This window comes from Melospiza melodia, chromosome 2, assembly GCF_035770615.1.
Source record: "Melospiza melodia melodia isolate bMelMel2 chromosome 2, bMelMel2.pri, whole genome shotgun sequence".
In the NCBI taxonomy this organism is placed as follows: domain Eukaryota; kingdom Metazoa; phylum Chordata; class Aves; order Passeriformes; family Passerellidae; genus Melospiza; species Melospiza melodia.
In genome coordinates this window covers 94,936,793-94,963,155 of record NC_086195.1, presented here as the reverse complement: position 1 = coordinate 94,963,155, position 26,363 = coordinate 94,936,793, and the positions used below count along the sequence as shown (strand labels likewise).

Here is a 26,363-nt window from a genome sequence, read left to right as displayed (position 1 = left end):
GTAGGGATACCTTGCACCAGTTCAGGTTGCTCAAAGACCCACCCAACTTGGTGTTGAATACCCCCAGGGATGGAGCACCCAGAACTTCCCTAGGTAACTTGAGCTGGTTGGATTTTCTGGTATGGAATTTCAAATGTGACAATATAATTGCTAAAGTCCAATAATGGGACTTGGAAAATCATTAACTGGACAGTGTTTTCATGAACAGCACATAGAATATCTTTCCAAGTGCATCAACTGTCAACAAAACTATTCAGTTTATTGCACCTGTCAGGACTTGTATATTATGACCACACGAGGACCTAGATAAGCTAAAATTGTTGCCAAGTATAGGTCTCACATGGTATATTTGGAATACTAGATTTTATAGATTCAGAAATAAAGCCATTCAAAATTTTGAATGTCAACTGTTAAGTTTCTACTAATTAATTCTGGAATGGCTATAGTTTCCAAAAGTTTAATTTAGAGAAAGGATAATGAAAAATTATAGCCAAGAACAGAGTATGAGAAACAAATTCTTCACAGGATCCATTAACCTTAAATAAACCCATAAGAAAAAAAACAGTAAAAGCCTCATCACTGGAAACAGCTTGAACCAGCCTGGGCCAAGCATTACACAATGAATTATGGAGAATATTTTTAGCAATGGGCTATATTAATCTTTTATACTTTTTTATCTTTTCATAAATTCATATTCACAAGGTATATGTGTTTACTTCTGTTGAAATATTATGCTATTTTTATAGATACAAAGGTGTCTTACTGTGGCTCTGCACACACTTTTTTTTTAATTCAGGATTAGAATTACAGCACCATATTAATCAATCAGGTTTCAAAAATCTGCTATTGCTCAGTAAGAGAACAGTAGATAAACTTCACGAGTCTTCTGCTTTCAAGAATTGCTGCAAAAAGCAGACTGTTTCTTAAAAATTAGAGGTTCCTAGCTATTTTTCTCTTTCTCTTTACTTTTTAATGAAAACATTTTTATGCCACAGTTTCGAAGATTTCTAGCAATATTTATTGTATCTCATACTGTTTGAATAAAATTAGAGAATTTTTTTTTTAGAAAGAATTTGCAACTCAACAGGTCTGTCTAATAAAAAAATTAAAAAATCAATGCCTACAAAGAAAAAGAGGAGGCCAGAAAGAAAGAGACAGGGACAGAGAGAGAGATTCAATATTTAAGTATTCTTGACAAACTATGCCTAGAAATAATTGTCATATAAGGAAAAGATGTACTCCAAAATATGTAAAAAAGACTTAGACATTAATCAGATTTATGAATATTAGATGACTAGAATATTCATAATTTTTTCTCAGAATTACAAGAAGAAGTATCACATTTTCTGAAATTATTTAATGCAGCTCCATTTTATGTAGGTGTTCATACCTGGAACTATAATAAAGCAAAATATCTTTGCTGACTCTAACTTCTTTTTAATTAAACATTAAATGCAAAAATGAAATGAAACATCTCTCACCTTTATCAGACTGCCACTTAATATCTAATTCAAGCATCTTCTGTGCCTTTTCTTTAAAAGCTGAATTCCAAGTATTCACCCTTCCCCCATGAAACAAAGATCTTATATAATGGTAATCTCTTCTGGAGGCAAAAGAATTGTATTCTGCCAAATTGAGTTTTGAAAGAGCAGACAATTGTCTTCATTTTGTTAGGAACAGTGTGGGTTCAACATAGTACAATTTTTCACAAAGACTTCTCAGTATAAGACTGCCAGTGAGTGTGTATAGTTAGCCTGAAATAGTAGTTTTTGCTTCCACAAGATTTACTTCATTAAGAAAATTCACTATCCCAATAGCAAAAACAAAAAACAACAAAACCAAAAACTGGCAATAAACCTCTCATCGGTTATTCTACTCCTTTCAAGGACAAAATTAAATAGGCTATTTAAAAAAAAATATTATCCTATTATGTGCTCTCCACTCTCATTCCTTTGAAAATGCTTTTGATATATAATTTATATGACTTGTACATATTTGGGAAATTTCACACTTGCTGCGAGATGTGTATTTTAGTGTTAAAAGTCCTACAGTGTGTTTATGTGAATTTTTGACATATACAGCATTCTTCAAAAGCACAGTGAAAACACAGGGCAGTAAAAACAGTCAAATGCACAAGGCAATATCATTCATGAAGCTGCTGTACTCTCTCTTAAAGTGTTGGTTGGTGGCTCGTGTTTTCTCTTTCTCTTGAAAGAGAAAAGCAAAACTGTGAGAGGAACAGGTCTTGAGCTCTTCAGTCAACTGCACAGTGACTTCTGAAAAGTGAAACTCTGAGGACAGACACTACCATCCTCTCCCATAAGCAAAGGAATGCAGGTCTCCCTGTATAAATGCCTAATCCATGCACTGTTTTCACTTAGCAAGTACCATGTTTGTTACCAAAATTAATTATTGTTGATTTATTGATTAGGGTATCATACTAAGTCATTGTAGATTATTTCAATTGTTTTCACTATTTGTTTAATGAAATTAACTATTTTTTAAATTTTTACAAGTGTTTATTCTGCAATGCATTGGACACTAAAGATGGCAGAAGCCTGGGCTGTGGGAATTTAACACAGTGCAAGGATTAGAAATCACAAGGCTCAGACAAGGTTCCTCTCATCTCACTGATGATTGCACCAAGTCAGAAGACTGAAGAAGCTAAAAAGGTCACTACAGAATGACATAATTTTAAGTGATCCTGGTAAAAAAAGTAGACCTGAGTGACATTCAAAAGATGAGGTGAGACCAGACCCACATCAGACTTTCTGATATGAAATAAAAGATTTAAGCAATACAGGAACAAGCTTGTCTCTTTGTTGGCAGGGAAGTCAGCTCAACAGAATCCTTCAGCTTCTCTACCAGTGCAGGATGTGTGTTTAAGGTCAGACATCTCTCTCTAAGAAAGATGTGACGAAGAAAAACTGTGGAAACTGAACCCAAAACTTTCTCCTATGGAAAAGGGAATCAAGATTTTCCAGACCAAACTCAGATTGCTGGGTTTTTTACAATTAATTCAGGTTTCTGAGCCTTATTTTATTTTGCACTGGAGAAACATGAAGTGCAATGAAATTAGTATGATCCCAGAAGAGAATGTGGAAAGTTGTCAAATGTGACTAGGAAAAAGGAATTGTAATATGAGTTCTGAAGTTGAACTATATTTTGGAGAAGATGCAAGATAAGAATGTAGGAAGAAGTGCCAAACATCACACCACAGAAAGAGCTCAAGCTGAAAGTACAATAACATTATCACAGCGTCGATAAATAAACATAATGAAATTCATGACATATTATTGCATTGCTCTGCACTGCCGCTATTCATTTAAAAATGATGAACACATTTAAAATAATTCACAACTTGTCAAATGCCTGTGAGCGCTGCAGTTAGACTGGTGTTGTAACAAGCATTTGTAAAGGTCTTACAAGAGAGCTTTACACAACTTATACCAAAGCAAAGATGGAAGAATGGGAAGACAAAACAATAACTGCACCTGAATCTGCTAGTACAGTTGCATCCAATAAATTTACACTGCTCACCAATGATATGTACTTACTGAAGCTACTCTGTCAATAAAAACCACATTAAGAACCTTTTGAAAGAGCTTCCCTGTCAATTAGGATGTAGATACATTCTATCGCTCCAGTTTTCCTGTCAATTTAATATACTGGATCATATTAACAGTACTGGCTTGTCAATAAGGCAAATCCGAATCCTATTAATAGAGTTACAGTGCCAATATAATCGGCTTCCCATTTATTGAGCTTCCCAGTATTTGGGAAAGCTGTGAAATGGGATTATAAGGTTAGATTACATACATCTGTCTCTATATTATATAAATATTTCGGGAATTATGTCCTGTTGTGTAAAGAAATACATGTAACCACTTTTTTCCATTACAAAAACTTCAGATGACAGAACAGCATAATAGTTTGCCATTGCTGAGAAAACATTAAATTATCCTCATTTATCACATTGTTTCCTGCTTTCACTAAGTAAAACTGCTATTTTGTGACACAGTCTACTTGTGTGCCACACATATAGATCTGCTAAGAGATGTAGGCACTTCACCCACCCCACTCTCCAACCTCCCCCCCGCCCCCAAAGGATAATATCTGCTTCAGAACACAAAAGGAAAGAGATAAAATATATTTTGGAAACAAAATACAAAGCACTCCACAGTTTCAATCTCTATTTAGCCGTTGTGCTGTGCTGTATAGTCTTTGTGGAAATGAAACATGTAAGTATAATTCTCATGTAACAGAAATCCCCAGAAATAATAACTAAAAGGTAATAGTTCATGAATTAAAAAATAGCAGAAATTCAGCAAACCTTCTATTTAATAGAAGTCTTAATGAAGTTGAACATTAGTTGCTTTTAACCACATTCAATATGAAATAACTACTTTCACTGGATTAGTAGAACATACAAGCGACCGTTAAATCTGATTATATATTAAAAAAAAAAAGTAAAGAAAAGAAAAAAAGTAATTGCATTAAAATATACTCGGTATTCTCTTACCAAATTAACTCTCTAAGTCTGACTTGAAAATATGGATTTAAGAAAACATGGTTCAAAAATGACAGTTAAGGGTCAATGAATCAAGCTACCCATTATATTTTCTGGTAGCAGATGGGTGCAATGAAACCTAATGATTGAATTTGAAACGCTTTAATGCTCCTTTTATCTATGGCTCCCACCATGTTGAGTCTACCTTAGTATTCCTAACAGATATTATGTTTACTGCATAACAGACTCAATTACAATTAGCTAACTAGAATGAAATCTGCACTTATCACAATATCCAGCTTATTCTAAGAATATCATACCATGAACTCAAAATAACGATACATATAGGAGTGTGCATTTGATAGCATTTGTCGGTTGGATTTGTTTTGATTTTTCATGTTAAATATGAAGTCTAGAATTTAAAGGAAATTTAAAAATAAAGGGAAGACTTTTGAAATACTGCCTTGAAATGTAAGGATATGATCAAAGTATTTGTTTAGAATTTAAAAATGTTTAGAACACCTTTTTCTGCATGAGAACAACTGTATTCTTTCTTTTTCTTTCTTTCTTTCTTTCTTTCTTTCTTTCTTTCTTTCTTTCTTTCTTTCTTTCTTTCTTTCTTTCTTTCTTTCTTTCTTTCTTTCTTTCTTTTTCTTTCTTCTATTGTCTCTCTTTCTCTCTTTCTTTCTGTCTTTCACATTCAATGTTGATCTCCTGGCTTTATTTTTTTTTTTAATTTTGAGACTTAGCAGAAATTCTCAGTGAAGCCAGTAAGTAAAGTGAAATTTTTTCCTATTCTTACCACTGCTTATTTCCTGTTTCTAAGAGCAACATAACCCAAATGTTTTCTGAACAGATAAAAGCTTATAAACACCACAGTACTAGATGTTGGAGAAGGAGAACAAATTATGGCCTTTAGAAACTGTTAATCTGTTTTGTACTTATCATTTTTAGTAAGGAGAAAACAGAGACACTGGATATTCAAAATCTGTTAACTTTGTGTTAACATCTACCCAGTATGTTTACCTTTTTCTGTCCAACCCACACTCGCACTAAAGGCAACAATAAAACTCCCACAAGCCATGACCTGAGGTCCAGCGAAATCAATGGGTGTTTTCAAACTGGTTTCAATAGCCCTTGGATCAGTCTGCTTACTTCAATTACCAGCTAAGCGAGCCTTTACATGGTGTGCTACATTCCCACAGATACATATGTTGTATGCTGAAGAAAGTTGCATTTGAACAAATTTGTAATGGCAGTGACGGGGAAAGGTGATTAGCTAGGCAGCAAATGCTGTATGTGGCACGAAATTCCAGTTCTGTGTTTCCTCCCTACTGAGGGAAAGAAATTAGCAACAAAGATGGAGAAGGATTTGGTTCTGAAGCCACACTGCCTGCACAGAAAACACACACAAAGAGGAACACTGAAGCTTTCTTCCTAGGTGGCGATCAGAAAAAAGGGGTAAATCTAGATCACCTCCTTTTCTTTAAAGCTGCCGCCTTATCCCCTTTCTCTTTCTAAAATCTCACACCAGAAAAGCAATGATTCCGTCAAATTCCCTAGGAATTCAGAAAAATATCACAGATGTTAAAACTTACATTTCAAGTTTTTGTCTAATTTCTTATTTAGGTCATGCAACTCTTTATTTTCACTTTTTTCTTAAAAATACTCAACAAGGTATTTTCTAAACATTTTTTGACAAGATACAAATCCCTACTTTCACACAAATACCTTTGCATAATTATTTCCTCTAAGCACTAGGAAAGCACTAAATATGCTGCCAAAATAATGGCTGAATTTATGACAGAATAGTAGATCATCAAGCTTTACAGACTCACATGGCCATGCAAGGAGATTTTCAACTGTAAGATGGTGATGAGTTGATTTATTATTTGTGACATAAGATAAATAATTTAGGCTTGCACAAATTTAGCAAGAGGTTCTGTCCCTAAATATATTTTAAAGTCATAACAGTCATGTGTCTATGATGAGGTACCTCGTAAAATGGAAAGTTTGACTGAATACACCATTATACCATGAGCATAGCAGCAGTGGTCAAGTAGACTTGGACAGAAAAAAAAATAAGGCTATTCTTACACAGGGCTGTGTGCATGCATCCACAACTCTGTCACTTCAGTGTTAACCTACTGCAATGTCTTCTGATGGTACTGTATATTAAATTGATTCAAAACAAGTAAAAGAAAAATTAACTACCCTTCTTTATAGGATCACCTCATGTAGAACACAACACCCACTTAACACAGGTAATCTCTACCTTCATAGGCATTTAAAAGCTGACTTTGACCCATAAGTTCTTAAAAGACTGGGAAAAAAATGTTCTGGATTGCCCTTCTCATTATGGCTTGCCACATCAAGACTCTGAAATCAGATCTTTCTGTAAAATTAAGAAGATCCACATAAGATATGTTCTCTGCAAAGATTCCAGGATTAGATAAAGTCATCGTTCTGTTCCAAAGCAGTCTTGGTTTGTCAATATCTAGGACACTGCTGCAGGTTTCACCGGGGATAGAGTGACTGAACATGAATGCTAATATTTGACTGAGGGGTTTGTTAGAACACAGGGATTTAATTATGGACTTCCTCTCTAATTAGCAGGATGCTCAGCACCAGTATGTGTGAGCACTTTTTTCCAAAGTGGAATGCATTGAACATCAACTGAAGCATGCATATATATTTTACTTTTTAAAATTTTATATATGACCTGTCAAAGAAAATAGTCAATGAAACTGTCTCTAAATAATGTCCACATTACAGATGTCCCCAAGTTGACATCCAGAAGTGGCACATGTGGAAACCTCTTTCAAACGGGGAAAAGAAAACAAAAGACTCCAGGTGCAGTGCAAGAAATTTCAAACAAAAGTTCATGCAAAATGTAAAATAAATAACTTGGGATTGTTCATACTGCTCTTCCTGGATACTCAAACCAGATCATGTGTAACACAGACTAATGCTGCTCCCTGCAGGTGGATCATGAGCCCATGTGAAGCCACACCAACTTCCAACACTGGAATTCAATATGGAGTTAGGTGCCTAGCTGCAGAGAGTGATCTCCAGGAGCTCCGCCTTTGCATGCAATTCATGTACTCATATGCTCTCAAAACTTGTTTACAGGTAGAGAAACGCACTGGAAGATGAATTATTTCCATCGGAATTTCTTCATTTATATAATTTCAGGGCCATCTTTGTTTACTGGTGTTTCATGCAATGTGCTATTTGGAATAAAACAGATCTATAAAATATTAAGGAACTACCTGCAGCTTTATTAATGTCTTGATAAATTCCTAAGAATTATTAAACTTGAGTTTGTTTGGTGCTTTTATTTAAATCTTTTGAGGCATAAAGCAATAAAATACAAAATATCCTTCTAAGTAATGCTGAAATCAACAGCAAAATCATCCACTTTCCATGATGATTTTAGGATGCTCTTAGGATACTGTGGATCACACTTCAGCACAGAGACTTTGCAAGGCGGTGGTATAGCATCCTAGTCCTAAGGGTTTATAGTAGCATCCCTTCTTTAACCTTAGCCACAGGACAATAAACATCACCAATATAATGATAGTCCAAGCTACCAGTAACCTTAAGAATGTGCAAGGAATAGACTGGCAGGAATTAATCTGCCATTTTCATATATCTGCCCAAGGGAAGCATTGTAATTGCAAAAATTTACTCTTAGACTGCTGAGACTCATAGTAATTATGTTTCTTTTTTAATAGAAATAGCCACAGGTAGTAACAAATTGGGTTTTGAGATGGGGAACTGGGCATGCATTCTAACCCAAATTACTATGTAATTGTCTTTATTAAAAACACTATAGAAAATCCAAAACTTAAATCAGAACAAAAACTTTCCCTTAAAAAAGTGTTCTCCTCCCATGGCTATTCAGCATGTGCACGTATTTCTTCATTCACAGGTATCAGCAAGACAAGTATAACCGCAAGTAATTTATCTAAATATTTTTGCAATTGCTAACCAAAATTCCCAAAGCTTAAATTTGTTTAATAGGAACAGCTTCTTCTTGGTTTACAAGTAGGTCAAAATCTGGAAATCCAGATATTCATTCCTAAGTTTCCTTTGCCAATATCAGGGGATGAAGGAAAGTCTATTTGTGGTCTATACATATATTAAATGAACTGAAATTGAAGTTCTCTTCAAAATTCTGGAAGGTTGTTTGAAATAAATGAGCCCAGGAAAATACTTAAAATTAGTTATTTCACGCTTGAAGGAATTATTATTTTGTTATATCATATTGTTGCAATAATGAGAGATATACTTTTGGGAAAGATCATGTATGTGATGGCCAATGAATACATAATAAAATAAATTGATACAGTTGCTTCTGCCCCTTGCAATACTATAGCCTGTTACACCTGAAAAGAAGCTACATGTGGTTTAAATAGACAAAATACATGTTCAGATTTAGACAAAATTTAGACTGTATGTTGAAAGATGTAACAGACAATATCTTGTTTTCACCTCCTTTTCACTCAAAGGCTACAAAGCTGACTGATATATTTCTCGCCTTGGAGCTATGAGATGCAAATTATCATGTACTTTTTAATAACTAATGCAGGCTGTGGAATCAGTTAAGTGCTGCTTCTTTTCACATGTTGCATGAATTATACTTCCTTTTAATCATCACTCTCAATCCTGAAGTTTGATAGCAGGATTCCATCACGAAGTGGAAAATGAGGTCCTTCCTTACCAATACTCTTGCCTCAGGAAAAAAAATGACAACATCATTTGTCTCTAAACTTGATGCTTCCTAGTTTGCAGCAAAAGGTGCATGTTGACAGCATCTTCCAAAACACTGCTACACAGCTCTGTTGAGATCATATACAATATTAAAAAAAAAAATAAATAGATGCACATTGCTCATTAATAATGCTTTTTATCCATCTAGATGGATCTTTTGATTCCATTCTGCTCTCTTTTCTGAATATATCCATGTATGCATGCATACACACAGTTACATATCTAGCCCATAGCCTAGAAATATAATAGTTTCTAAGCTGTCTGGCTGTCATTTTAAAAAGGCTTTTAATTTCATTATTTCCCAAGCACTCTAAATTCCACTATATCCTCATTGTCATTTGATCCACTGAAATGTTGAAGAGATCACAAAAGAACACACTTGGTACTTTACAGCTGTGGCTGGATAATCTGGCTCATGATCATCAAAGCTGGATTGTTTTTATGATCTTCAAATCTGCATATCAAATTACTCAAGTCTCTGCAAGAAAGCAAGACATCAGGACTATCTCAACAGAATACGAGAAAATGCAGTTGGAGGCTAAGTGAAACTAACAGCTTTTGCAGCTTTGCAGCATTCTTAAAGCAAAGGAGAGAAGCAACAGGGAGCAGTTCAGGTAACACAGAATAACAGAATCTGGGCTGAATTCTGCACATGCTTATGCACATCAGCAACCCCACACCTGTAAATGATCTATTTAATTTTATGTTTCTGTCGACCCAAATTAAAATGATCACTGATTACGTGTTTTAAGGATCCCACCCTGAAAGAAATATTATTAATTTAATTATACATATATATGTATATTTCCACAGGCCTCAAAATTACTCATGCACTGACTAAGGACACGCTTTTTTCTAGATTTGCACAAAAAGAGCATTTTTGAGTCTGCTGGCAGCCACTCAAGTGCTGAATCTGAGGTACATCGTTAAGACAATGTTCCTTTCTTTGTTACTTTTAAAATTTTATAGAATTTAAATATTTTCATTAAGAATTAATGAACATTTTGTTTAGCCCACTTCAGCTTACCTTTTTTTTTAAACTGATTCGTAGCTAAACAATCATAAGTGGTTGCTTAGCAATCAGCGAAGAGCGAGACAGAAATATAGTAAGTAAAGAAACTGACTGACATGTTCTGTGTTTGAATCATAGTATTCAGTAAAAACAACAGAATAACACCAAGAGAAGTTTTAAACAAAATTCTCTTAATAAAAGAATGCACAAAACTGTCTTTGGGAACAAATTATGCATTTAAAAGCTACAAATTGTTATTCACATGTCTGTCGCTATAAAAAATTCCTGTAGCTATTATTAAAAATACATTAAAATCCTTCAAATGTTCATGAAACCATTATTTACCTTTTGTTTTAATTCAATTGTCAACTGTGCTTCCAATGATTTTAAAAACAGTATATATCTACAAAGCAAGCAAGAGTTTACAGCTTTGAAGACTTGAAATTGATTTTTAATGCACCAGCTTTCAAACACTACAAAGGCTGCTCTCTGCTGATAAAGACAGTAAACAAGAAATTGTCCTTTAAATGTTCCCTTTAATGTTTTTCTTTAATTAAAAATCAATCAAAAAACATTGCCACATAAAAAAATTAAAATTAAGACATTAAAAATGCTTTATGTTTTTGACACACAACACAGTCAAACCAGAATGAAAACTTATGATGTTACTTTTGTTTACTTGTATTAGTTTAGACTTTTTTTTGCATTGTAAACATTGTTAATCAAAACATAAAAGCATGTAAAAGTAGTTTATCACTTAACTCAGGTCTTCTTATAGAGAAGAAATGTTAAAAATATCATGAAATTAAACTAGAAATTATAAAAGCATTAAAGTAAAATACTTTTAAAACATTTTAAGATTATTTTAATACAGTTCTATCCTCTATTCAGACTGAAGCTTATTTATGTAGATTAGTTACATCTGGAGTCTCATTTATCTAACCTGCATTTATTCTTTGATCACAAAGCTTGTTAACTTAAATGGTCTTTTATTGTTATGATTCGTTTTCCCACAATTATGCAGTTTAACTGCCTGATTTTTTTTTTGTTTTAATAAATATATGCACATGCACCAATCATATTCAACAGTACTATGCTGGATGCTCAATGAACTGTAAGAGCCATTTCGATATAATAAAAGTGTCTGGAAGTGTTCCAGAAAAAGGCCTGGAAATATGAATAATCAGAGTGTCATTAGAACTAGTCCAGGCAATACACACGTGCCATGTACAGACCAGTAGATGGTCTGAACCACCCTCTGAAAATAGAGTGCATGACTATAACTGCAAGAACCTACAATGCATCGACTAGAGGTCTCACCCACGCAGCTGAAATGATGCATTTACATACCATGACAAGACTTTTCCTTTCCCTTTTGGAGTTCTCCTCTGGCAGGCTGCAGGGACTGCAGCACAAAGCCACCCAGCAGGGAACAGGATGAGATTGGGAACTCTTCTGTTAAAGTACTTTATGAATGTGAGAAACTCTGATCTGACACATATGCCACAGAGCCAGTAGAAAGGTCCATGGCTAAAATCAAATATCTTAATTTGAAGGACTTAACATGCCTAGACTGCTTATACCTTATTCTATTGAAAATAGACCAAAATGGGACTGATGGTCTTGAGGGTTGGAAAAGGAGATACCCTCAGTGAACCAAAGTGAGATATAAATTGATCTTTATGCTGTTCCTCTGTACAAATAACACTAGTAACTGACTGAAACTATAGAGTTTTGTCTTTGCATTTAGAGGGACTCCTCAGTTTTCGGGACAAAAAAAGGAGATTTCATGTCAAGCAAGTGAATGAATTGATCTGGTACCTTTCCCTACAGGTAATACCACTCCCGAGTGGAAGCAAGCCAGTAGGAGAAAGAGATGGTTCTTATGTGACCTTATTAAGAAGGAAATGTATCAGTAGCCTCTGGGATTTAACTAGAAAATATATGACTGCTCAAGAAGGTTATTTAAAGCACTGTCTAATATCCTAATTAACAGGGACATTCATAAGAATTTGCTTCTTCTTGAATGTAGTACTTAATACTGAGTATTTTATCAAAACTGCTTAATAATTTACTTTTTTTTCCTTTCTCATAGGATTTACAGTAATTAATCCAGAATCTTCTTCTGTTAAAAAAAAAAAAAAAAAAAAAAAGTCAACAGCAGACTGAAAAACAGAGGTTGCACTATGACAAATAGATTAGTAGGGCTTAGAATGCACCCTGGCTAAGAATTATGGCAGCTGCACATTACTTTGTTTCATCTCATCAACAAAAGCAGTGACTTGTTAATGTCCTTGATGCTCCATTAAAAACTTAACAAATAAAACACTTAAACTCAAGGAACTTTTTTCCCCAGTAATTTTACCACTCTCTTTCTAGTACTTTTTTTCTATTATTTTTCTTTTTCCTCTTTTTTCTATTAAGGCAAGAGCCTGCAGTCCCCTGAGAGTTTTACTTGTTTCCTGTACTTTTGAACACTTTAGCATTAATTTTATCACTTCTCTTAGAGCTGAAGTAGCCATACAATTGAAAGCACAAAGCTTTCAGGCTGTCTGCTGCAAAAATTTGTCCCAACTGCTCCACACTGACCTTTTGGCATCAGAGGATTGCTTCTATATTTTAAAGATAAAAACAGAGCTGTGTTTCTGCTCTGGTCAACAAATCCTTGTTTAAGTGCTCATCACTGAATTTTTTTACCTATTGGAAAACATTAATGCTAGTGTCAAAATGCCTTTTCTTCATACGTGCAGGTGCTCCCTCAGGCTTGAAGAAGTATCTGAAGAATTCTGCCATGCAACATATATGTTTTCTTCAGAAAAAAACAAAACCAAATCCAAAAAACAACATATATACATGTAGAATGAGTGCCTTGCCTGGCAAAACCTAAATCTAATTTAACTTGAGACTTTTAACTTTTGTAGAAACAACAAAAGCAAGAACAAATTAGGCAAGATACTTAGAAACATATATGTAAATATTGGCTGATATGTTAATGCGTTCTGAGGAGGAAGGTAGTAAAGAGGAAGAAAAAAAAATACTGGGGAAAAAAGACTAAAAAAATACTATTTTTTTTAATTAAATCACAGCTGGTTCACATCCAGATATTGTGACTTGGGAGGAATTTTTTAATGATGCTTTTGTCTTACCAGAGAAACCAGATTGTATCTATGCTTTCCTAATACCAAGAAATATTTGTGAATATTTCATACATACCTATTGCTAATTTTCCATGTAAAAATATTTAATAAGTTTTAATAATAATGCTGCATTATTCACAGTTTAAGAAATATATGAAAACATGTGGTAGCATATGTTCAGCAATACGTTCAATGGAGTATTTGATTTCTTTTCCACTGTACACATGATTATTCTGGGTTAACCATCAGACTTGATGGCTTACCATTGGAATCCTGAAAGTATTGCCCAACCTAAGCCATTCTATGATGCTGTGTTACACTTCACATCATAGTTACAAAAAACATCTAAATTCCAGTCTCATTAATTGTTTGTAAAGATGGCATAAGAAAAAAAAACAAAAACAAACAAAACACAAAACCCTAAAACCTCAAAATAAAGGGCCCAATCATACTATTCCTAGCTGCATTCCATAAAGGTCTCATCAGGATTCACTCTTGAACCACCAATACCATTTATGAAGTCAAAATTATGCTATTGACTGAATTATGAGTAAGAACTGCCTTTTATCAACATGGGGAAGGATAATAGAAACTTGAGAAAATATGTTGTTATAGATAACTCATCAAAGGATTGATCAGTCATTGAAATTGCACTGATAATCAGAAAAATTGTAGGGATCTTTCCAGCTAAGTTTAGGTAGTGACAGTGAATACAAAGATGTAGAAATCTCAGACAACTTTAAGAACAGTTGAGAGCTGTGACACTCAATCTTACATAACTTGCTTCATGTCTTTTATAAAACAGCAAGTTCTACAGAGATATTATACTTATTTTTTTGTTAACAAGAATTTCTGTTCTGGAAAGACTGTTTTCTTTTTCATAATACGTATATTCCACTTATTCCACTTTTGATTGTTAATTTGTTTTTTTCTCTTTTTTTTTTTTTTTTTTTTTGTTGTTGTTGTTGTTGTTCTTGTTCTTTATTACAGCTCTTCATCTTGGAAAGTTCTTTAGATTTCAAATAGACCTGTATATCAAGAATGATCCTTTTAAAATAATAGTGCTATAAATATCACCAGTAAAGAACTCAGATCAAGACCAGGACAGATGTAACACAAAAAAGGAGTTCAATTCTGCTTTCTCTGTCTATTTCAGCAGCCTGTGCACATGCCACAGTGAGTGGTGTGTTGCCAGATCTGGTCCTAAAATGTGTGTGTTTTGTGCCTCGATACTATGCAGTGCACATTGACAAAAAAAAATAAAAAATTAATCAAAGATTCATGGACGTATAGGAAAGGTTTTGCCCTGAAATTTTTACATAGTCAACTCTAGAATGGACTTCATCCAGTGAATGAAACTAAAGCTGCAGAGCAATGTAACACCTTGTTCACAAATGTGCAGTGTACAAAGCCAGACTGTACACAAAGCTGCAGACTGTATTAACAAAATGCAAGCATTCAAAGGAATTATTTTGCAAAACATCTAGCCTTGCAAAATACTATTTAAGCCACAATAATGATACCTAGGCAGGTAGTTCAAGAATTGCATGTCACAACTTAGTGGCTTTAGATACATCCCTAGAATATGCAATATATGGAATATATAGAGTAGAAACCTGCAAACTTGCAAGTGTTTAGTGCTCCAGTATCTTCTTGATGAAAAATGTTACCTTGTACTAGTTCTAGTGAGAACAGGGAATAATATTCCTCAGTTGAAGTAGGAGATATAAAAAAACATATATACCTCTGTTTTCAGATGGGAATTTAAATCACTGAGGATGAGTGCAACTTCTCTGATGAAAGCTGCTTCTCCTTATATGCAGCAGCTGCAGATTTCCTTTTGTAATCTTGAAGTTTCTGAGCAGAAGTTTCTCAAGGTATGAAATAGTTCATTTAAAGACAGAGCAGCACTAATGTGGCTCATGGGTTTTTTATTTCCATTGAAGACTCTATCTTCTTAGGTATTACCAGTCGCCTGGAGATGAAGCTGCACTGGGACTTGACACTAATCTATTGTCACATCATAAACATCAGGTGCCTGAAGTATTAAGAATGATCTGTACTTTATCTTGAAATGCAGTGGGAGTGCCTGGTACAGCAGATAGAGCGATCCCCAGCTTGAGAGCTTCTTTCTGCACATTCACTTTTAGCTGTTGTTTAACAAAAGCTGTGACCACCTCTTTTTTTATTCACTCCCACCTTATTCCTGATACATTTACAAAACTCCCCAATTACACCACAAGTATAGCAATAAATAATTTCTAGGATGATCAACACTACTCTTGCATATTGCAGACAGTTTTCTACACTACTGATATTTCACATTGAGGAATCTATTTCTGGAAGCTATTTGTGTAAAGAAACTATTTGTTTTCCTTTATCCATCTACTCTTACCTATTGAAAATCTGCAAGAAGAAGCTGTGATTTGCTCACACAGGGAAAGGCAAACTAACTAACTCAAAATTTTGGTAGAAGAGATACACCTCTATGTATGTTTATACTTTTTTTTTCTGATGTCTGCACTTCAAAATAAAGCAAAATTCTGTTTCTTGTAGTCAGTTGAGTAGGTCACCAGAATGAGAAGAGCCAAATTTTCTTTAAGTTCTAGAGTGAACAGAAATCTTCTTTCAGCCATGTTGAGTTTCCATTTTCTCCTGCTTTCCTTCTTCCCAATAAAAATTAATAGTTTGGCTCTTAAGTGATTCAAAAGTCACATGGAATTTTGACTCTGGCAATGAGAACTGTACAGCACGGCCCAATATTTAAATATTTTTAACAGACTTTTCCTTGAAAGTACTGTTTCTAAACTATTTTTAAAAAATGATTGCAGAAGATAAGAACAATATAACATGGGCTGGTGAAGTGTAAATGTGTAACTTCTCAGTATGTTACCAAACACTTTTCTTAATGCACATCAATCTCAGGTGCACATCAAATCATAAATGATCAATTTTCAGAGGGCTTAAGAACTTGCAAGTCTCTTGCACCAATAAAAGTTGAATGTATACAGCATCCTCGTCTGTCCATCCAACATTTTATACATTTATGTATGCATGCATGTTTAAATTACTCCATTTTTATGGTACTGAAGAAGTTCATTGACTCGTATATAAGTAGCACAGGCAACTGTGGTACATAGGTGGATGCTGCAAAATGAGCAAACACACAAGCTGTCAAATTGTGTGATTAGTGTGTAACAGAAGTCACTTAAAGAGAGGCAAGATTACACCACTCTTACCCATATCAGGAAGTATTTCATTCAACTGGTGGTCCTTTTGGGTCAGGCTGAAACCCCTAGTCACTAAGTAACACTTTACTCCACAGGTATTTGTTGATATAAATTGGGCTATCTGTATGGTAAAATACTTTCATGAGAAATAAGGGAACGATAAGGCTCATTGGCTTCACTAGATCATACTAGGGAGTGAAAGGAAAAAAAAATATGCACTCCTAATAAGAGGGAGAAAATTTGAATCTTACTGAGAAAGAAATTATTTATTTGCTATTAAATATTTATAGAATCAATTGGAGGTACTAAGTAAATATATAAAATTTAGCATGTATATATATCTCCATATAGTATGTACATATATATATACACACATATATATGTATGTATATATAATGTTTTAAAGATTATTGTGCCATTAAATATTTGCCAAGAAAATGAGAATGAAGAAATGTCGTTCCATTGTATGAATTACATAGTATGGAATTACCATGTTTCAAAAATATATCTGTAAAAACTAATCAGAACATATGTTAGAGAACCCTTACACAATTGTTAACCTTCCCTTTACTGAGGTACTGAAGAAAATTGCTTAACTGGATTGATTAACTAAAAGAGATGATAAAGCAGCTGGATTTTATTTTTTCCCCACTGCCTACACCCTTGACTCCTAACTGTGTAAGTTACATATGCAGACACAGGTTTCTTGGAGTGATTCAAGATGTAGTAGATCCAGAGAGAGGGCTGATCCTTTACTATTTCTTCTTAAGTCTGCAGTTTAAATTTTACATGAGGCAGAAGTACAGGACCAGACATAAAGTAGTGCCTACATTCTAAATGTAAATTTTATATAAAATTTACTCCAGGGATGTGGAGATGGAGAATACAAAATGTATTTTAGTAATGCAAAAGTACAGTGAAGAGGATCAATTTTCCTCTCTAGCTACTTTAAATCTGAGCCTTTTCTAAATAGAAACCAAGTACGCTGTTTCTTACTGTGTCTGTTTTGCCAATACAACTACAAAATAGAGCATCAGTAAGTATGTTTGAACAGGCTGTACACTAGGTAGAACTGAATGTTTTCTAATCTACTGACTGGAGCATGAAAACCTCCAAAACACTCTGTGTAGGTAATGAAGGAAAACAAGACCAGCATTAGATACATGAGTATATGTTACGAGGAGTTTCAGTTAGCATTTTCCATAGTTGTCATAATGAAAACTCTTACAGAAACCACAACACACTTTTTAAGGGAGGAAATTCCTCTTTTACCTTTATATAGATTTCAGGGAAAAAAAAATCATGATTGATCTTATACAGTGAACACTGTAAAAAAGAAGGAATCATATTTTCCATAGGGATTTACACTACAAGTGAAACTTTACTATTCAGTAGCATCAATACATTAATTAATTGCTTTATATAGACATTACATGGTGGTAGGAAAGTATAATTTTCTGTCTTTTAGTAACTATTACACTTGTCAGTAGGAAAAAAATGTGGAGTGTTTCTTTTTTAGCTTTCTGACAACTCCATTTTACAGTAAAAAAAAAGTTGACATTACTTAAACCAGTGTCATGGAAAGTTATTTGTTTTTTAAAGCATGAGTAATAAATCAAATTATCTCTGGTTGTGCCCTAACCTAAACTCTTTCCTAAAGTGTCACTTTTTGTTAAAATCAATTTCAGATTTTAAGTATTGCTCCACTCACCTAATTGATAGCAACACAAATTCATGATAGGCATAAAATGAAATTGTTTCTGTGACACAAGTCAATAGTCACTTGAGGATTAGTTTACAGTGACCTTGTACAGGCAGGTTTTATTTTCCTTTTTTTTCCTTTTTTTTTTTTTCCCAGTTATAAATGTTCCATTTCCAGGTCATCGATTACTTAAATTTTGGTTCTTCAATCTGTCAATTACCACTGGCCATTTCTATTCAGTTTAAAGTATTAGATACAGCTGGCAAGTAGAACACTTGGTGTTCACAGATCACAGGGCATGGTAACTCCAAGGTATTATGAATCTTCTTTGGGTACATCAAGTGACTACAGTGCAACTTCTTTCCCACTAGCTGCATACACAAAATGAGTCTGTGTCACTTCTGATACACTCAGCTCATTCCCCTATGACTCAGAACAGCATATCAGGAGAACCACAGGATAAAACAGATATGACATTTCAAATGTATTTAATAGTCATTATCCAGAGCCTGCTTTCAATCCGAACGTTAAGAATCACTTTGGAACATACCTGTAGTGTTTGAACATTAAGCTGCATTAATCATGAAGTAATACTTTAAATTAAATCAACTGGAGCCAATTTCTGCCCTCACCTTCACTCTGCAAGTTCACTGCTCTGAAATAAATCTTCTGAGTTTTGACTTTAAACTACCTGCTAAAAATTAAGTCATTCTTTGATTAGTATTCTATATCCAATGGTCCACATTCTGGCATTTCTCGCATTCACAAAAGTCAGTAGAGGACAGTGTGGATATAATTGGCAGCAGAATGCAGCCCAGCTACAATTTCTAAATGAGCTTTGGTAGAAGACAGAGTGTGTAAGTCTTTCACTATAAAGCAACCATCAATGTTGACTCAGGCTACTGGAAATCTGACTAGTTGTTTTGTTGGTTTATGACAGGATGTGAGTTTTGTTAACACTTGGAGGTAGAAGGGAGTCACCACATACATTTTCTATTTGACTAAGCAGAATTTTCAGCACTGAAAAGTTAGTTGTTTATGGGGAGAGGAGGAGGCAATGGGGCCCCAATGATACTGTCAAAAAATATATTTATGGATATATATTCTGAAAAAGGAAATTTAAAAAAAATTAAAACATACATCTTGGAATGATAGCTCATATTTATATACAAGGTTGGAGGGCTATAATAAGCTGTTGCAATAGATGTCCTCAGTGTGCAATTTCTTCCCTGTCCTATTAGTTACTGCAGGTGGTAGGACCACTTTAGAAATGCCCTCCCTCTTCTCCACCCCAAACCAAAGAGCAGTGAAACCTGTGGAAGTGCCCACCTCGTCTGACAGTCTCCTGGGAAAATACCCCAGCATGCCTCAAATGAGCTAAATGCCTGCCCACACTCTCACATGCACCTCTTTGGCACTGCCTAACTCTGTCTGTGTTTCACGGGGCATTTTCTTTTGAATCACATGGGAAACATCAATGAGACAGCAGAACCAGACCCACCAGATGTCTGGTTCCACTTCCATTAAGTCCACCTCTCTTTAGTGACTTGTGTTGGTTCCTACAGTGGTGCCTTACAGCACATTGCACTGCAGACAAAAGGGAAAGTTAAACCAGTGTCTAAAGTGAGGTCCAGGGTATTCTAAAAGTCTCCTACCTGAATTATGGACATCCGGCTCGGGGGAGCCTCGCTGGCGTTAGTCCCTTGCCCTGTGAAGCTGGTGTGGCAGCCCACATGTCCCTGGGGTACAGTCAGGTTGTTGGAGGCGGGCTTCAGGTACATCACCTCAGACCTGGGAGAGCTGAGGGGCAGGCGGGTCTGGTAGTCAAAGTACATGGGTGAGGTGGCCAGGGATGGGCTGCTCACCACGTTCATGACATTGAGGGGACCCCGGCTGTCCTCGCCCTCACTGGGCACCAGCATAATGTCATTCTTGCTGATCTTCTTCTTCTTGCCCTTGCCCCCTCCACTGCCACTGCCTCCTCCTCCCCCGCCACTGCCTCCCCCTCCTCCCAGCTGAGGGTGGCTATACTCGGCAATGCGACAATTATAGGTGCGGATCTCCTTGTTCTCTCGCTTGCACTTCACAGCAATAGTGATCATGGCAGCCAGCAAGATGATGGAGACAGTGCTCAGTGTCACAATCAGCGGCAGCGACAAGTCCCAGTGCGGCCGCCGATGCTGCTCGCCGTTCACCTGCGGCTCGCCAGCCTCGGGCAGGGGCCCCGCCAAGGCCCTGACTATGAGCTTGGCCACAGCAGAGAGGCTGGGCTTGCCATGGTCACTGACTTTTACCACCAGTTCAGCCACAGGGCTGAGCTCCTCCCAGTAGGGGTGCAAGGTGCGTATCTCACCACTGGTGGGGTCCATCTCAAAGAGGTGCTCCTCATTGCCTTCCACAATTTCATACGTCAGGCGCCCACTCTCCCCAAAGTCACTGTCCAGGGCGCGGACGGTGCCCACGGGGTAGCCCACCCCAGCATTGCGTGGCACCTGCAGCTCAGCAGTGTCGTTGATGAGGGCGGGCAGGACAATGAGGGGTGCGTTATCGTTGACATCGAGCACGGTGACACGCACTGTGGCATTGCTTTCACGGTGGGGTGAACCCGAGTCTTTGGCCAGCACGCGGAACTCAAAGTGCTTTGTCTGCTCATAATTGAAGCTCCTCAGAGCGTAAATAGCACCATTTGTGGGGTTGACAGAGACATAGGTGTAGATGGAGACATCTCCCACATGCCCAGGCAGAATGGAGTAAGACACTGTCCCATTTTGGCCTAAGTCAGGATCCTGGGCCAAGACTGAGCCCAGATACTCTCCAGGGATGTTGTTCTCAGGCACCTGCAACACATAAAGATTCTTGCTGAAGCGGGGTGGGTTGTCATTCTCGTCAAGGATCCGGACAGAAAATGACTTGGTGGAGTTAAGTGGGGGATTGCCCCCATCACGTGCCACGATGGTCACATTGTACTCATCCTGCGTCTCACGGTCCAGGGGTCGGTCGGTGACCACAGTGTAGAAGTTGTCATAGTTCTCCTCCAGGGTGAAAGGAACGGCACCAGGCCCGCCGCCACCGCCCAGCACCCGGCACTGGAGCTGTCCGTTCTTGCCTGAGTCTCGGTCGGTGACCCGCACCAGGGCAATGACAGTGCCTGGTGGGGCAGCCTCACTCAGAGCTCCCTGGCGAACGGAGACAAAGCCAATGGTGGGAGCATTGTCGTTGCGGTCGATGAGGCGGACAGTGACCTTGCAGTGAGCAGGGATGGGATTTGGCCCCAGGTCCCGAGCTTGGACATCAATCTCAATGAGGCCACTCTCCTCATAGTCCAGGTTGCCCTTGACACGGATGAGGCCGCTCTGTGGGTCGATGCTAAACAGGTCACGGACGCGCTCAGGTGCGTAGCCACTGAAGGAGTAGAGCACCTCTCCATTGGTACCCTCATCGGCATCAGTGGCATTGAGGTCGATGACTGCCGTGCCTAGCGGCGCGTTCTCTGGCAGCTCTACCACATAGGAGGCTGCCTCAAAGATGGGGCTGTTGTCATTGGAGTCAATGAGGCGCACATTGATCTGCACCGTGCCTGAGCGCGGTGGGTCACCACCGTCCAATGCCGTCAGCACCAGGGTGTGGTGACTCTGCTCCTCGCGGTCTAGTGGCTTCTGGATGACCAGCTCCGGAAACTTTGTGCCATCACCACGGGACTTCACATCGAGGGAGAAGAGGCCGTAGTCGTCACGAGTGAGCAGGTAGGTGCGCAGACCATTGTCCCCAGCGTCTGGGTCGTGGGCGCTGGTGAGGGGGAAGCGGGTGCCTGGTGCAGCATTTTCGGAGATGTCCATGTCCACTTGGTCAGAGGGGAATGATGGCGCGTTGTCGTTCAGGTCCTGAATCTCCACTTTGATCATGCAGATCTCCTGGTCATTGGCGAACACCTCGAGGGACAGCTGGCACTTGGCGCTGCGCCGGCACAGCGCCTCGCGGTCAATGCGCTGCTTGGTGTAGAGCAGCCCGCTCTCCCCGTCCACGTCCAGGAGGTGCGGGGCTGAATTCTCCAGCACCCGGAAGGTGGACTTGGGGCCGCGGCCGCCCCCGGGGCCGCCGCCGGGAACGCCGCGCTCCGCGGGCAGCATCCCGCCTCCCGGCGCGCCTGCCGCCAGCCGCGCATCGCGCCCGATGTTCCCGATGACCGTGCCCGCTCCCTGCTCCTCCGGCACCGAGTAATTCAGGTTCTTCAGCGACAGGGCGGGAGCCCAGCAGAAGAAGAAGCAACAAATGGAAAGGTACATCCCCGAGCAGGGGTGGGGGCGGCAGGAGCAGCAGCGACGACCAGGGTTGTCCCCGTCTTCTTTGCCTCCTGCGCTGGGGTTGCCCTTCCTCCTCTGACGGCTCTCTCTTTCCTTCCTTTTTGGTTTTGATTTTTTTTTCCCCTTCTCTTTCCCCACCCCTATATTTCAAGTTCCTGAACCTGTTGCTCTAAAACATCTGCAGAGACACAGGATGAGAGGCAGCAAATAGACCATGTAGCTCAGAGGGAGGGAGCAATCGGGGGGGTCGGGGGAGGGGAGGGAGCAGCTTCGGCAGCGTTTCAGCAAGAGCTTGCCGTGCTTACAGTCCCCTCACAGTTACTTCGTCTGTCCAACTTCGGCAGTGGGAGGGTTTCAAAAATCAGAAAATTTGCAAAAGATCTTCTCCTCCGGGCAGGCGATGTGTTCCCGACCCTTGAATCCCCGCAGATGTACAAAGAATAATAAAAATAATAACAATAATAAAAAAACCGGCGACAGTGGTTGTGGTTCTAAAAACGATCAGAAATATTTCTTAAATATGTGTATTTATATATACATAGAAGAAGGGGATGGTCACAGGTCTGTAGCAGAGGTAAAAAAGCTTATTTGCTACTCATCGCTTGTGATGCGATTGATGGAGTGGAGGGGTAGGAGAGAGACAGAAGGGAAAAAAAAAAAGTCTCAGCTTGTTGTTGAAGCCCTCTTCGTGTGCAGTGAGCGGCAGTGAAATGTCTGATTGCACCGCGGGGTTGTTGGTTTTCAGGGAGTGTTTTGCTGCATTTAGAGATCTAATCTTGCATTGCTTGCGGCGGAGAGCTGCATCTCGCTGCCGTCGGTATTTCCCCCCTCTCTGTCTCGTACACCCTGGGTCACTGTTTCCTTCCCGAATCAGAGGGAGAGGGAATGAGGATTGCAGGGCAAGAGGGGAAAACAAAACACATTAAAAAAAAAGCCCAAAACCCAAACCACTCCGCCCCCGCCCGCAAAAACTAGTGTTCGGATTTATAGCTTCCTTCCTCCCCCTTTACTACCAGCCTCCCACCCGTCGTTTTGGGGTGAAAAAATTAAGAAACCCACCAGTTCACCTTCGTCACTAGCAGTAAATATGTATTTTGAGAGAAAGCTCAATCAGCAGCACGCTTGGGTTTCTTTAAGACAGGCCAGTAGCCGCCGCCACCACCACATCCTTTCTCTCCGTGTATCTATGCGTGTGTGCGTATGCGTGTCTGAAGAGCTGCACTTTTCTCGATGCAGTTTAATTCCAGTTTGCTTTTCTCTCCAGCCGAGAGGAAAGCAACAGGCAACCCATGGCTGGACGCATAGATTTGGAAAAAAAAAAAAAAAAAAAAAAAAAAAAAAAAGCAGGAGAGGGGGTGGGAGGGCGGGGGAAGAAAGAGAAGCCACCACACACACACACACACTCTCTCTCTCTCTTTTTCTTAGTCTCGCTGAAAGGGAAACAGTCTCTGTATTCACAGGGCTGCGCTATCAAGTGCCTCTCTTTTCTTTCTATTCAGCGTCTCCTTCCAATGACACTGCCGCCTAGCCCTCTTCATTTAGGGGAGGTGAGAAGAGGAGGAAAAACAATCCTGGCGATGAATAAAGTGGGCGATCTTTTAATCGATTAATTCGCGTATATTAAAACCTATACAGTTCCGCGATCACTGTGATGCGTTTTTTGCAGTCCTTTCAAAGCTTTAACAGTCTCTCTGAGCATCTTGGTACAGGGGAGAAGAGCGGCAGCAATGCCAGATGCGTTGCCCCTCTCTGATATACACCTTTCCTAGTGATACAGTGTATAGGTAAATACTGGGGAAGGATAGCAAAATATTATTTCAGGTTCTTTTAACAACCTGAAATAAATGAATGGCAAATCCAGAAATGCAGGTGTTTCAATCTGCTTGGATGAGTCAGATCCAGCGGAACAAATCACATTCACTATCGCCTCATGTTCCTCCCTTCACAGACATTAGTTGCAGCTTCTTCCTAACGCTTCTCTGACTCACTCTATAGACAGGAAAGAAATTAATCAGATTTATATTTTGGAAAGGAAGGAGGGAAGAAAGAAGGGAAAAAAAAAAAAAAAAAAAAAGGAGAAGGTGGGGGTGTCGGATCCAGCTACACTTTTACTATACCTCTTTCTCCGGGAGACTGAGGATCAGGAAAACAAGGCTGTTATCCACTCACTGGCACAGAGGCGCGTCTGTCTCCTGTTTTGCTGAGTGTTTTTAACCACCTTTCCTCAGTGTTATGTGTGAAATATATCAGAGATCTTTCACATTAAAAGGAAAAAAAAACGCAATAAAAACATAGGTTTCCAATACATAGCTCACAGATCTAGTTCCGAGTCTCAGTTCTGCACTGTTTTTTCTCCTTTATTTGAGTCCGGACCCAAAGTACACAGTTAATTCTGCAACGTGTGGCAGGGAGGCTTTCAAACGCAAAAAGAAGAAAAAACAATTATTCTTCTCTGCCTCATTGATGGGTGGCCCCTTGCAAACAGAGGGTCGCCAGTCTTAGCCAGGCAGCACGCGGAGCGAACGCCGATCTCCGATAAACCAGATCCATTTCACCAGCCGCCCGCAGGTAAGTGGAGAATTCAGGGAAAATTCAACAGTTGGAGCCGCGCTCTGCCTCGCTCTCTCTCCCTCTCTCTCCCCCCTCCTCGCCTCCCTCACTGCAGCACTCGCGGGGCCGCCGCGCCGCGCCGCGCTCGCCCAGCGCCGCTCTCCGACTGCCTCTATTCACCTCACGCCGCGGCTTAAACATTGATACGGATTCCCCGCCAGCCAATGGGCGGCGGCGGCGCCGGCCGGCCCCGGCGCGGCCCGGCCAATGGGAGGAGGCGGGCGGGGGGCGGGGCCGCGGCGGGCGCTGGGTGCCATTGATTAGATCGGCTCCGAGGGGGACGCGGGGCGCGCGAGCGGCTCGCGCGGGCTGCGGTGTCTGGCCGCTCGCGCACCGCAGCGCCGCGACCCCGGCCCCTCACCCCTGCCTGCCCCTCACCCGCCCTCCCCGCCGCCCTTGTTTGTTTGTTTGTTTATTTATTTATTTATTTATTTGTAAGACGTGTTAACAAGTCCTCCGCGCTGACGGGTGGGGAAGCAGGGGGGACGCGGCGCCCCTGAACTCGCCCAGAGCACCGTGAGGGCGAAGGCTTGGCTCCGCCGCGCGGTCCCCGAGTGACCGCCGGCCCGGGGATGCGCGGCGACAGAAGGGACGTGTGGGTGGGGAGACACCCCCCGCCACCTCTGCCCCGGCCCTGCGGGAGCCGCCCCGAGCGGGTCTCGCCCTCCCCGAGGGGCACTGCCCGAGGGCGGGAGCGCATCCCCTGCCGGCGGGGAGCGGGATGCTGCCTCCGCGCCGTGAGGGGCCGGGGGCCGCAGCGGCGCCCGCCCCCGGCGCGCAAGGGAGGCTCCCGGCCGGGTGGCGGGGGGAGGACTGAGGCTGGAAAGGTGCGTGCTCGGATTGCCGGAGGGCCGGTGTCGACCCGTGCGTACGGAAATGAAGCTGCCATTTGTGACGAGCGTGTAAGTAGCAAGAATCATTTAGGGGAAAGGAGGAAAAAAAAATTAAAAAAAAAAACAGGAAGAAAATCAACTCTGGAGCACTTATAAGACGCTCCTGAATTATTTTAGGAGCGTCTCTTAAAAGAGTCAGTTAAGGCAGCTGCTCGTTTGCCTTGCTCAATAGAATAACCTTCAGCCCTGAGT

At 39.6% G+C, this 26,363-nt stretch overlaps 1 protein-coding gene across 5 annotated transcripts in view; it reads right to left on the bottom strand.

Moving 5' to 3' along the window:
* Positions 1–25,370, bottom strand: part of PCDH17 (protocadherin 17) — a 90,189-nt gene extending 64,819 nt beyond the window's left edge. For 4 of the 5 annotated variants that reach the window (XM_063149392.1, XM_063149395.1, XM_063149394.1 and 1 more), the window contains exons 1-2: positions 24,786–25,370; positions 20,023–23,529 (exon numbers count right to left, since the gene is read on the bottom strand). In XM_063149392.1, the coding sequence (XP_063005462.1) occupies positions 20,023–22,650 (2,628 nt within the window). In that variant the 5' untranslated portion in view covers positions 22,651–23,529; positions 24,786–25,370. The remainder of the gene's footprint in view (positions 1–20,022; positions 23,530–24,785) is intronic. The other variant, XM_063149393.1, reaches the window with a different exon arrangement.
* Between the last annotated feature and the right edge of the window lie 993 nt (positions 25,371–26,363).